At 33.0% G+C, this 13,140-nt stretch overlaps 1 protein-coding gene and 1 long non-coding RNA gene across 2 annotated transcripts; one reads left to right on the forward strand and one right to left on the reverse strand.

Annotated features, from left to right (window-relative positions):
- Positions 1-823: 823 nt before the first annotated feature.
- Positions 824-1,315, reverse strand: LOC125579166. Its single transcript, XR_007317165.1, has 2 exons — positions 1,047-1,315; positions 824-953 (listed from the first exon to the last, which is right to left on the reverse strand). It is a non-coding gene; the product is annotated as an uncharacterized LOC125579166 (long non-coding RNA).
- A 6,957-nt stretch (positions 1,316-8,272) lies between these two features.
- LOC106441749 (L-ascorbate oxidase homolog) lies at positions 8,273-11,486 on the forward strand. Its single transcript, XM_048742886.1, has 4 exons — positions 8,273-8,618; positions 8,766-9,418; positions 9,991-10,450; positions 10,959-11,486. The coding sequence occupies exons 1-4, from the start codon at positions 8,374-8,376 to the stop codon at positions 11,263-11,265; spliced, it is 1,665 nt and encodes a 554-aa protein (XP_048598843.1). The 5' UTR covers positions 8,273-8,373; the 3' UTR covers positions 11,266-11,486.
- Positions 11,487-13,140: the final 1,654 nt, after the last annotated feature.

The following is a 13,140-nucleotide window of genomic DNA, read 5'->3' on the forward strand; positions in this document are numbered from 1 at the left end:
CAGATATATGTGATTTACGACATATGTTGATGGAATTTTTAACTTTTTACTAAACTTATTTTTTAATAAAAATCTACCAAACAAACATAAAAGCTTGGTATATCACATGTTATGACATTTTGTTGCAATTAAGATAAACAAATTGATCGAAACAGTATAATATAAAACTATAAACCATTTTGTCTATGTCATGAAAATTAGCCAACATTGGTCAAAGCAATTAATTTATAATCTTTATAGCAGAATTTTCATAAAAGTTATACTATATTATATGTGCTATATCTATAAAGTTACACACCGTAACATTTACAAGATTCTTACGCTATCAAATATGTTATATTAAATAATTAATGAAATTATTTCCCTATGATTTTGGTACATTAGATTTTTTGTAATCTTTTTTAATAGAGAAGATTTCTAACATCACGTAAAACAAAACAATTTCCGCATTTTTAAGAGGTTATTGATAACTGATCTGAGTGATTTCTACAACTTCAATTTACAAATCATGCTTTAAATAAATAATTAAAAATTACAACCTAAAAGTTAAATTAGAAAATATAACGATAGAATTTACAGCTACAATTATAACACAAGAACTTATAGCATCTTTCTAAAGAAGAAAAAATAAAGTCACATTCTACCAATCAAACTCTTAATATTTTATATTCTTAGATTGGGTGCAATGAGTTATTTTGGATGGCCTGAAACTCTAAATGGTACATGCCCATATATAAATCTAGACATACTATGAACCAATAAGATCTATGATACAAGACAACAATTAAAATGTGCAATAGAAGATGTTGTGAAAACAACTGAATTCTAAGAATGATGGAATTTTATTATTAAAAATTATATAATTCAAAGAGTAGTAAACTTAAACATCATGTGTGTTTAATAACATATCTCTCTATGTATGAATTTCTTGAAACATCTCTTTAGCCGCTATCCTGTAAATCAATTACCACCAAAACTCATTTAGACATGCATACATACATACTCACACATTACATATATACATATGATACATGAATTATACATACCGAGGGAGTACATGTGTTTTATGACATTTGATACCAACACAATCGTGAATGCATTTTTCAACTCCCTCAAAAAATATTTGGCACGAGTGAATGCACCTTTCATGACAAGCTTCATACGATTCACTCATTGCTGGTAATGGCATCACCGTCAATGCAACGAACATAATCATCAACATGCACATGCACTTCTTCTCCATCTTTTATTTTTTAGTCTTGTGTATTATGTTTGTCTCTTTTTGATGCCTCTGATTACTATGAACAATTCCTATTTATAGCTTTATAACTTTTTTATTGTTGGAAACATATTTTAGATATGAATGTGTGTATATATTGTTCAACAGAAATTAAATTAGTTGGATTTTGGTCTTGATAAAAAAAATCTCTTTACATTTTGGAAAAGTAACATTTAGTATGTAATTTTATTACATACATACCATGCTTAGGTGTTAATCTCGCTGTGATTCTCAACCTAAATAACTAACTTCCCTTTCTTTACCACAATATTTACAAAATATACCACTACCATTCAACCTACTATTGTCGTTTCCCCATGTACATTAAAATTAAATATTAAACATTTAAATTTTACAAGATTTTCTAATAAGCCCAACATTGCGCACGTTACAAACACGTAAACTTCATATTTGCCATACTTACTCGTCCTCCTTCACATGCAGTTAAAGCAACATATCTATATGAGATTGTAAAAAGAGCACCTATCTAAACCGTAGATAGACTTAAATATGGGTATATAAGAAACTACTGTAAACATTTGTTTACATACTATATGCAACAATATCAGAACCTACTGAGATCATAGAAGACCATTAAACCATTTTATGTAAACACATAAACTCAGTGGAACATTATATTGATAAAATTTAGACAAAAATGCAGTAAAACAACACAATATGTCACATTCATAAATTTGACAAACGGTTATCACAAACCGAATTATAATGTGAACAATGTGGTTAACCGTTAAACATACCGAATAGAAATTGGTTTACTATTTAATACAGATGTATGCAAGAAAGGTAAGAATTAATATAGCCTAATACTATGTATTCATCCCGTTAATACAGCGTAAGCCGTCATCTTTTATTTTAGAAAAACATATATATTAACTATATCAAATACTTCAACTGAACGATAATCTTTATATATGGCAATGATATTAGGGTGATTCCTAAATATTTCGTACCTTTACAATGCTTTGAAGTCAAGAACGGATGTATGACTAGGATTAATTTGTAATGCTTTATGAAAATATTAATTGTTTGAATGATTGACAAGCTAAATATATGCCAATAAGTGTCAAATCTTAGGCATATATTCTCGGAGTATGTTCTTCAACCTATATAAGCCAAGGTTAGAACCCAAAAATTGTGGGAGAACCTAATTCACTTGATAGACTGTCGGAGGAGATGATGGTTGATGTCGATGAAGAAGCAACAGCAAGGAAACAAAAATTGTTAATAGAAGAATCGTCTGGGTAAGATTTGGTTAGAAGATTTTGGAAACGTCAAACATGCTGAATTTTTACGTTGTAAACCCTAATCCATTTTTCTTAATCACATATACAAGATGAGTAGTTTTATTTTGTTTTGCTTGCTGATAGATTAGAAATAAGAAATTGGATATTTTTTTCGTTCTCAATTGTTTAGGACAATAACATGTCGTCGGCGATAAACCCATCAACAATTATTAGGCCTATAAAGATTAAACAACAAATCTGGTCCATGTCAAATAAATCATGTCCAAATATTCTTTCCGTCTCAGTAAGGCCATGTAAATTGAATAATCCAACATATTGTGAATATTTAAAAACTAGTACGTGTGAGATTGTACATTACATATTGGTTCAATTTTTCAATATTACAAGATGTATTCATATGGTTTTACGTTACACAACTCTAAAAATATTTGAATATTAGTAACTAATAAGCAATCCAATTTATACACAATATATTCAAAATTTTACAATTTATTATTGATACCATATCCTCACCCTGCGATGCGCGGAATGTGTTGATAGTCGATTTTTGATTATAAGTTTCAATGTTTTTGTTTTGGAATGGAAGCATTGTATTTTCCAAAATGTTTGGAAAATTGGTGAATATCGAGTTTATGCAATTGTTTAAAAACAAAAAGAGTAGCTAAGTAATCATAAATAATGTAAGAAAGAGACCAAGTCTTTTGAAGATCAGAAGCTGCATTGTGGACCATAAAAAAGAAATAGCCTGAAATTGGTTAAGAATAAGTTAACTAACTTAAATTTAAGTAAATACCAAGCTATGGTTATTTATATAAAAAGATTCATACATAGCATAGCTGGGTAAAAACCCTGTGTAAGTCCTTCTTTATTTGATTATACCATCGTCTGGTCGATATGTTGGGCATTGTAAATCTGTGAATATAATATTTTATCAGAAGACTTTGAAAAATGGTGGAAGTGAAAACTACTAATTTTAATTTAAAAATACCTTTGTGGGGAGGAAGGCCTTTGAATATTTCTTTGTAGACTATGTTTTTCACTTTCAGCTGGTGGGAATCTTCGCTTTTGATGTTCGTTAATCCTGCTCTACTTGTGACACGTGATAGGGCCAATTAAGTTGACCAAGAGCGAAGACCGGTTTAGGCAGATATAAGATGACCTCTTTTAAATTTTGGCATTGGCTTTTGTTGATTGTCATTGCATAACACAATCTGATAGGGAATTACCGCCGACGTAACGTGAACGGTAGCTTTGTTTTATCATACAAAAGAACAATCCTTGGGATCAATACTTCCTCTCCAATGTGTGAGCCAATGATAATTTTGGCTTTGAGCACGCAGTCGCCAATGTGGGTTAGGATCATACGGGTACCATTGCATAATCCTTTTTTATTTATGTTTCATAGAAGCATAACTGGAGCACCAACTTTCAGAGTTATTTTGTGCGAAGGCAACCCCGAGAATTCCAATGAATTGAGATACTCAACGGGTATAATGTATCATTTTGATCTGATTTAGTGTACGATATCTCAAAGCTGTATGAGCTGAAGTAATCTCTTGACACCCCGTCGGTGTGTGAGATGGTATAAGCATTGATTTCATCGACAGTTTCATTACGGTGTGTGAGTATAACTTTATCAATGTAGGAGGTCTGGGAATTTGTCAGTTTGTTGACTTCTCCATATACGGCATCAACAACTTTTTTTAATGGGTTAACATAACTCTGATGAATCAATGATTTATGGACAGTTATCATTTGTTTATGGTAGTCTTCACACTCATATCGCGATTCTAATTGTGGATGACCTTCCCCAACCTGAAGAAGCCAATCGGAGAACTCTTTTTGACTCTCATATTTGTTTTTAAAGAGAATTTGTGGCAGTTATCCCATAGGTACGAGTGATTTATTGAAGCTAAGACAGTATTAGCTCTGTTATCTTGTGGAATCACATGTAGTATCTGTCTAAAATTAGATAAGTCTTGAGAGTGCATGTAAATAATCCAACAAAAGAAGATAAAATCCTATGCTGATACCGTATATACGACCGCCTTTTTAATACCGAAGTAAACTAGGAAACGAGTAATTAGGCTATATATATAAACAGTTGTTCAAAAAAAAAAGGCTATATATACAAACCATAACATTAATCTACAACAAGCTTAACTTTTCGAACATCAACAACAAGAAAACCTTAAAGCCCTGATCAACTTTCTCTTCGACAATGGCGAATACTTGTAGAATCAGCTTTGTCTGCATCATGGTCCTCTTGCTCTTCACTAGTCACTTAGCTCTTTCTTCTCCTGCACGGCTCCGATTTATAGAAGCTCAAGATCTTGTTCACGGGAAGCAAAACAATCTCTTGAAGCTTGATGAGATTGAGAAAGCTGATAGGACACGTCTCGATTACTTGTTTGGCGTGATTGATAAGGCCGAGACCAATCGCGCTGAGGAGGTTGATTGTCGCTCGCCTCTGTGTTGCTCCAAGCCTCTATATGTTTAAAGGTCTTATAAAGCACGTGCTCATAATCTATGATGAGTTTGCTTGTACGAGGAATATGAAAGAGAACAATACATCTTCATTGGTGGAGATGAAGTAAGTGAATCAATAATAGCAGAGGAATTTAGAAGTTTATTGTCTTTCTGTTTAGTTTTTTTTTTCGTTTCTTGTTCAATAAGTCAGGGTTTAGGGTTTCACACACTGGATAGAGTTTCATTGAAATTTTATGAATAATATGAGAATTACTTGCCATCTGTGTTACGTGTCATGCACTTAAATAATTATATTTGTTATTTTTATGAAAAGATTGTATCTCGATTGAGGGCAGTGAAATTTATCCTAGAATATCCAATGAAACATATTAAGGATATAATAACATATATTCATGGTATACATGATGCAATTTATTCCATAACCCTTCTGATTTGTTTGAGACCTTTTAAAACAAGAGACCTGTTGAAAGTTTGATATCAAAACTTAGAACCAGAGAGGCAGTCTACTGACCTTCAAGGTAGACGAGTTAGGTGCATGCTGAAGCATTTTAACTGCAAGTGCCCCTTGGCATTCCATGTTTTATACTTAAAATGTAAATGCAGCTACAGCACCTCCATAATCTCTCACAATCCCCGAGGCCAAGATTGACTTTGAACCTTATTCCCAATCTTGATGATAATCTAGAAGATGACGAGATTGGCTTACATGGCCTGCCTATGTGGGCTTAAAGGGTAACGTTTACGTTTACGTATGAGATACTAGTCGTGTATCTGCTCAACATTTTTATATCATAAGCTATAATTGGCACAGTGCTCATCATGGTATGCATTTAACAATTTTCTTTTGTAAATATCCGAGTTGTGTTATTGCTTGTCATGCATAAGACAAGCTTCACACTCACATCCATGGGAGTGCTTATTGGAGAATAATCTCACAATTGAACTTTTTAAGAACTTTCTCAGAGTAATAAAATTGTATCAAATATAGTTTTTACTTGCATGTATGATTCAAGTTTATCCCACGCCAGCTCAGCATCTTGCGTCCACATGGTTTCTCCATTCCGCATGCCTACTGGTTCACTTTGTGACACACACTGCCTCAACAACTACTTCAACGACTACGTCAAGACATAAACCCTCAGTTTATCCTTCTCCATCTCAGCTTATCTTGCATCTACAAGGTAACCCACCACTCTGCATGTCTTATGTAGTAACGACTAATGCATCCAGCATCAGTGATTTCGTCGCCTAGTTAGTCACGGAAGACTATTGACATCTACAAGTTCTACTTGCATCTTCAACTAGAATATAAAATAAAATATGATTTCACTATTTGAAAAAAAAAGTAAACATATAAATAGTTATACTAATGTTTCCAATTGTTTGAACATTTTTTTATATATATTTTTAAAACTTAGTTTACTATTTTTCCATTATAGGAGGGTAAAACATGTTCAAAATATCCAAAAATATCAAAAGTCCTAATATGTTTATTTTTCCAATTCTCCGTTGATTGTAATCATTTTATTTTGTTCACCATGGTGCACACGGGTACTCCATAAAAAAGATGCGGCCCGGTACAAACAGTCTTTTGTTTTTTTTGTCGACATATTGCATGAGTAATTACAGTAAACGAGAAATGTAATGAGTCGGTTAGCTTGGTTTACTATTGGTTTAGAGTTATACACGGCATATAAACAGTCCCAGCTCTTTTTTTGTACACATGTGCACTTTGCATTTGCTTAGGGTCCAACCTCGCTCTTGATTACAGATCATATCTATGGTATGACAGTCGTATAATCGACTTGTTAATAAATGTGTTCGTCATTAACTATAACTAGATTTTGACCCGCACGCCCGTGCGGGTGTATTTTTTTTTAAAAAATACGATGCTATTTGATTTTTATGTCATTATTTAGGGTTGGACAAAAAACTTAAATTTGAAGAATTGAACCGATCCCAATCCGAATAAGTAGTACTAAATCCGAACCGAAATTGATTAAATATCTTAATTATTCAAAATTTTGGTATTTGAAGAACTGAAATCTAATCCGATCCGAATCGAAATATTTTGGATATCCAAAATAGATTTATATAGTTATATATTAATTACTTTTAGATTTAATATATATAATAACATCCAAAATATATATGATACTTTTAAGTTCGCTTAAATGCTTGAAAATATATATAAATAATCAAACGTAAATATCTTAAATAGTTAAAATATACTCAAAACTCTAAAAAATACTTAAATAATTATTTATCCTCTATCCAAATATTTAAACCAAACCTATTTAAATTGGTTATCCAAATCCGAACCAAATACTCAAAGATCTGAACTGAACACGAAATTCCAAAAAGACCCGGAAACGAACCCGAACGCCCACCCCTAATCAATATTATATATATATATCATATATGTGTCAGCATAGGTTACAAAATATGTGTTATCACACTAATCAATATTATATATATATATATATATATCCTATATGTGTCATCATAGGTTACAAAATATGTGTTATCATATAATTAATCATATTTTATACGTACCATCAAATGATTTTTTTTTATAATTAATAATATTTTATACAATCATATAAATAATCACATATATTATATTTTAAAATTTAATGTGAAATATAAAAACCATAATTTAAGTTGGTGTTTGAAATTGGGCTTTTATTGTATTTTTCTTATATATATTGAAAACATTTTTATAATAGTTATTGGAAAATATGTTAGTAAAAATCAAATTTTGAATATATGTATGTTTTGAATGAATTTTTGATATAAATCAATTTTAAATTATTATTTTGATTTGAATATATATATCAAGTAACATAGAACCATTACTTTTTAATATAATGTAATGGACTTCAAATTGTTTTAATAGCATAAGCCCATTATTTTTTTTCCTAACTTAACTATCCATATGTCCAAACAATACTATTTTTTAACTACTATCCATATTGCCAAACAATCTCAATGTGTACTTCAACTTTAATAATATAGATAGATATTTATCAACTAATTAACCATCGTGCTTACCAAATTTGAATTTCATTATATAATTAATCATTACTAAAAGTAAAGAAGAAATAATGGAAGGAGAGGAAGAGCGCAATACAAGGTTTCAATACATAGATTGTGGATCCAAAGGAGAACACACGGCCCTTCACAAACTTAGCTTTCTTTGTCCGAATTTTTTTCATCTCTATCATGTATATATTGATCTTTAAACATTTATCAAAGAAACCAGAAGTAGTCTCCTTTTAAAGAAAAGTAGAGTTAATTTCTTCAAGCTTGTACCATTAAAAGAATTTAAAGCGAGAGATGGTAAGAAAGAGTGTGATCCTAGGATTTTTACTTACTGTTTTAACGACAGTAATAAAAGCTGAGGATCCTTACTTATTTTTTACGTGGAAAGTAACGTATGGCACGATTTCACCCCTCGGAGTTCCTCAGAAAGCTATTATGATCAACGATAAATTTCCCGGCCCCAATCTTAACACAACTACCAACAATAACATCGTCATTAATGTCATCAACAATCTCGACGAGCCTTTCCTGTTCACGTGGTGAGCAAAAGCATATTTATATATTGTTTCTTGCACAAGTTAGGTGTTGATATATATATTAGTTTCTTGTGAAGCAAGTTAGGTTACAAGAAAAGTATCTACAGATAGATTTAAGAATGTTTAACGAAGGTTTCCGGTTTTATGTAGGAGCGGAATGCAACATAGGAAGAATTCTTGGCAAGACGGCATGCCGGGAACAACATGTCCCATCCCGCCTGGTAAAAACTTTACGTACCATTTCCAAGCTAAGGACCAGATCGGTAGTTACTTCTACTACCCAAGTTTAGGTCTTCAACGTGCGGCCGGTGGATTCGGTGGCCTCCGAATCAACAGTAGAGCGCTCATTCCTGTGCCATATCCTGATCCTGAGGATGACTACACCGTTCTTATAGGCGACTGGTACACTAAAACACATGTAGCTCTAAAGGACAATCTTGATAGCGGTCGGTCAATCGGGCGGCCTGAAGGAGTTTTGATCAATGGGAAAGCAGGAAAACCGGATGGAACCGGTGAACCGATTTTCACGATGAAACCGGGGAAAACATACAAATATAGGATTTGCAATGTGGGTTTGAAGATGGCGTTAAATTTTAGGATTCAGAACCATAAGATAAAGCTTGTGGAGTTAGAAGGATCTCACACTCTGCAAAACTTATATGACTCACTTGATCTTCATGTTGGTCAGTGTTTTGGTGTTCTTGTGACCGCTGATCAAGAACCTAAAGACTATTACATGGTGGCCTCCACACGGTTCCTCAAAACCGTCCTCACGTCCACAGCTCTTCTCCGCTATGAGGGAGGTAAGGTTATGTGAACTCAATCTAGATGTCGCACTTTAAATTTAATCGGTCCTTGGTATCAAATGAAACATTCTTCTAGTTATAAGCTCTTAATTCTAGAAACTCTACGGTCTACATAAAATAGTTGCATCTAAATGTTCTCATTAACACAAACATAGTTTGCCTAGAGAGAATAATTGACCATGCTACAAACGTAAAAGCTTGGGCCGAATTTACTGCTTTAGTTATAAAAGAACTAAAAATCATTTTACAGTTTTAAGATCTAGCAAGTACAGTTACTGACGTTTCAATGGATTTTTAGCTGAGTTTATTCACACTTCATATAAGTAGTATCTTGTATCATACTATAACTGAATAAAACTTTATTCGTTTATTTGAAAGTAATCTCTTCCATGGCATCTTGTTAAAATTTTCACTGAGAAAAAAAAACTACTAGAAGTAGGTGTTATATCTATTATTAACCTTGTTGTACTTTTTTGTTTTTGAAATATTGGATTTATGGTTCAAATCCTAATAGGATCATATAAGACCGACCCTACTAAGTTTCTGGATTATATCTCTGTGCCGTGCAGGCAAAGGTGCAGCATCTCCAGAGCTTCCTAAACCTCCGGTGGGTTGGGCCTGGTCACTAAACCAATTCCGATCATTCAGATGGAACCTAACCGCAAGTGCAGCTAGACCAAACCCTCAAGGCTCATACCACTATGGTAAAATCAACATCACACGGTCCATAAAACTAGTCAACACCGTAGGGAAAATAGAGGGAAAGAAGCTCAGGTACGCGCTTAGCGGAGTGTCACACGTGGAAACCGAAACGCCGATTAAGCTGGCTCAGTATTTTGGTGTAGCCGACAAGGTGTTCAAGTACGATACTATTAAGGACGAGCCGACCAAGGTTGACACTAGTAATATTTTGGTGCAGCCAAACGTTTTGAACATCGAGCACCGTTCATTCGTGGAGATTGTGTTCGAAAATCAGGAAAGGACTACACAGTCTTGGCATCTTGATGGATACTCTTTCTTTGCTGTCGCGTAAGTATATATATATCTACTATCTCTCCCGCGCGCACACACAAACACACAATTTTGAAAATGTTTTTTTATCAAATGCATATTAGGTAAAACTTCAGATAGTATATACAGATTTAAGTACATGATCATATATCTAAATTTACACAATATTCATCATTTTAAAATATAAACCGCAAGTAACACGTGTACGACTATATATCATTTTTTTGGGTAAAATGCGACTATCATTCTTCTTGCTTCTAATATAGAATATGACATATAAAACTGTACCATTCTTATTGCTTCTAATATAGTATATGACAGAAATTATAATTTATGTTAAAGAACACACACACACACACATATATCTATATTCTGCAGAAATTTCATATTTTAGAATCTGTTTCAGTATATGATATGATAAAATAACAAGGACTAGAGAAAACGTAGCGAATTTGGACTAACATTTGCAAGTTAATTAGTTTTGGTAAGAACATTTGGTTCAAAGAGGACTAATGTGTGTGTGTAGGGTTGAGCCAGGGAAGTGGACGCCGGCGAAGAGGAAGAACTATAATCTATTAGACGCAGTATACCGACACACAATCCAAGTTTATCCCAAATGTTGGGGAGCCATCTTATTGACTTTCGACAACTGTGGCATGTGGAATATTCGGTCTGAGATTCTCGAGAAACGTTACTTAGGTCAACAGCTTTATGTTAATGTCGGCCCGCCAGAACTATCCCAGAGGGATGAGTACAGCTTTCCAGCAAACGGTCTCCGTTGTGGCATTATCCAGGGCTTGCCTGATCCTCAGCCTCCCAGAGACTCGCTTTAATTTGGTTTGGCGTGGTTCAGCCTGGAGACTTGTAGCTCAAGGTTTTTTACATTCTTATATACGTATGTCCTTAAAATTTGGTTTCTGTAGGTCGATGGTGAAAGTGTTATGAGATGTCTGTAATCCATTACACGTTTATGATGCATGCTATTTTTCTGATTTGTTTAAGCCAGACGTTGCGCTGAATTCGAATATAGAAGTGATATGCTTTTGAAGCATGGTAAACATATACGTCAATTGGGCATATTCTACAACATTACGAACTATTCTATAAGAGCAACCATATTTCATACGGAGGTTCTGGAAAAATAATATTCGTATTTAAATAAGAAATGAATTACTGAAATATATTTTATTGTTGCAATGTGCAAAAAAAAAAAAATTTAGCCATTTAAAGGTTTGCATGTGATATGAAAAGTTCTAGTTGGTATCTATAAAAGCAGCTGATTTGAGATACTTTCTGTTTTTTTTTTCCTTTTTTCTTTTGTTTTTTTTAGATATTGCATAGATCTATGCGGTATTGAACCAGTGATTTGAGAGAATTTCAATATATATCAAATCCAAAGAATTTTAAAAAGATTTGAGATTTGAGCAAATCTTTAAGAAGAAATAAACAGAAGGGATTTAAAGTGTTTTCAGAACAGTTTTTCCAAAAAAACAAAACTTTGTTTTTGTATAAAGTAACACATGATTATAACCTTTAGACAAATAGAAAATTTTCATGAAGTTTAATACCAGACATGACTTTTTAGCATCAAGTACAAAATCGTTTTCATTTTCGATGAATCTCACTGTCACTTATGTATAAGGGCATCTCCATCACTACTCCATTTTTTCCTCTAAAATAGAGTAAAAGTAAATATGAAGTAAGGAATGCTCTAACCCAACTTCATATCTCACTCCATAATGAAATGTACTCCATAAATGGAGTAATTTATTTTTTGTTTGTTCATCACTCCATTATGGAGTGGAAAATGGAGTAGGGTTGGAGCAATTTTACTCTATTTTCAATTTTAGTCCATTTTGGAGGAAAAAAATGGAGTTTTACATTAGAGATGCTCTAAGAGCACCCCCATTAGAGAATTATTGCTCAAGTTCACACAATTCCCAAAAAAAAATTATTATAATAATCTATTTTTTATGAACTTTGGTCGCGTGAGGTCTTTACAGTGATACGGGTTCATCACTGTTTTGCGGGCTCCACGATACGTGGTGGCCCACTTGATTCGACTATTATTATTTATTTACTTTTTAATCAGACCAAAAAAATCAAATAATGAAATAAGAGATCGCGCACCCAGTTCGCTGATGCAGATGCCCTAATGATTAATCCATAGTGATTGTGTTGATATCAGAAACCATGTTGCATGCGATTTTGAATCCGAGCAACTGATTTATCATTACCATAAGTCAATAAGTAACTGAGATTATTTGGTGTGTTTCTTTGTACATTCCATAATTCTTCTCAAACATTATCTGCGTGCATTAAACATATCGGAGAAGTAATACGAACATAACACCAAAAAACAAATGTTGCACCACGACTCTTTAGTTTTGTCTTAGATTAAAAACCACTAACAAATGTTGCACCACGAATCATCACCAATAACAACCTTCAACTACATTGAAGAACCACTCTCATGAATAACATATAGTATATTTTTAATTATTCCAGTTATCGAGTAGAAGAATTAGAACAAAAAAAAAACTTATAAGAACAAAAAATCTAGGAGTTAGGCGTGAGATGCGGAAACGAACGATGATTTGCGCCACGGCCGCCACATTGGCGAAACGGCGGAGAAGTTGAAGAAATTTAAGGGGACTAAATTAGGGTTTGTGTTGATTTGGATTTGCTGAGAAATGGAGTTTTTTGGA

Source organism: Brassica napus, chromosome A10, assembly GCF_020379485.1.
Source record: "Brassica napus cultivar Da-Ae chromosome A10, Da-Ae, whole genome shotgun sequence".
Lineage (NCBI taxonomy): Eukaryota > Viridiplantae > Streptophyta > Magnoliopsida > Brassicales > Brassicaceae > Brassica > Brassica napus.

What these genes read in the sequence shown, in the direction of transcription:
- LOC106441749 (XM_048742886.1), top strand. Translation starts at nt 8,374, where the DNA reads ATGGTAAGAAAGAGTGTGATCCTAGGATTTTTACTTACTGTTTTAACG. An exon ending in GAGCCTTTCCTGTTCACGTG is followed by an intron (nt 8,619 to 8,765) that starts GTGAGCAAAAGC and finishes GGTTTTATGTAG; the next exon opens with GAGCGGAATGCAACATAGGA. An exon ending in TCTTCTCCGCTATGAGGGAG is followed by an intron (nt 9,419 to 9,990) that starts GTAAGGTTATGT and finishes TGTGCCGTGCAG; the next exon opens with GCAAAGGTGCAGCATCTCCA.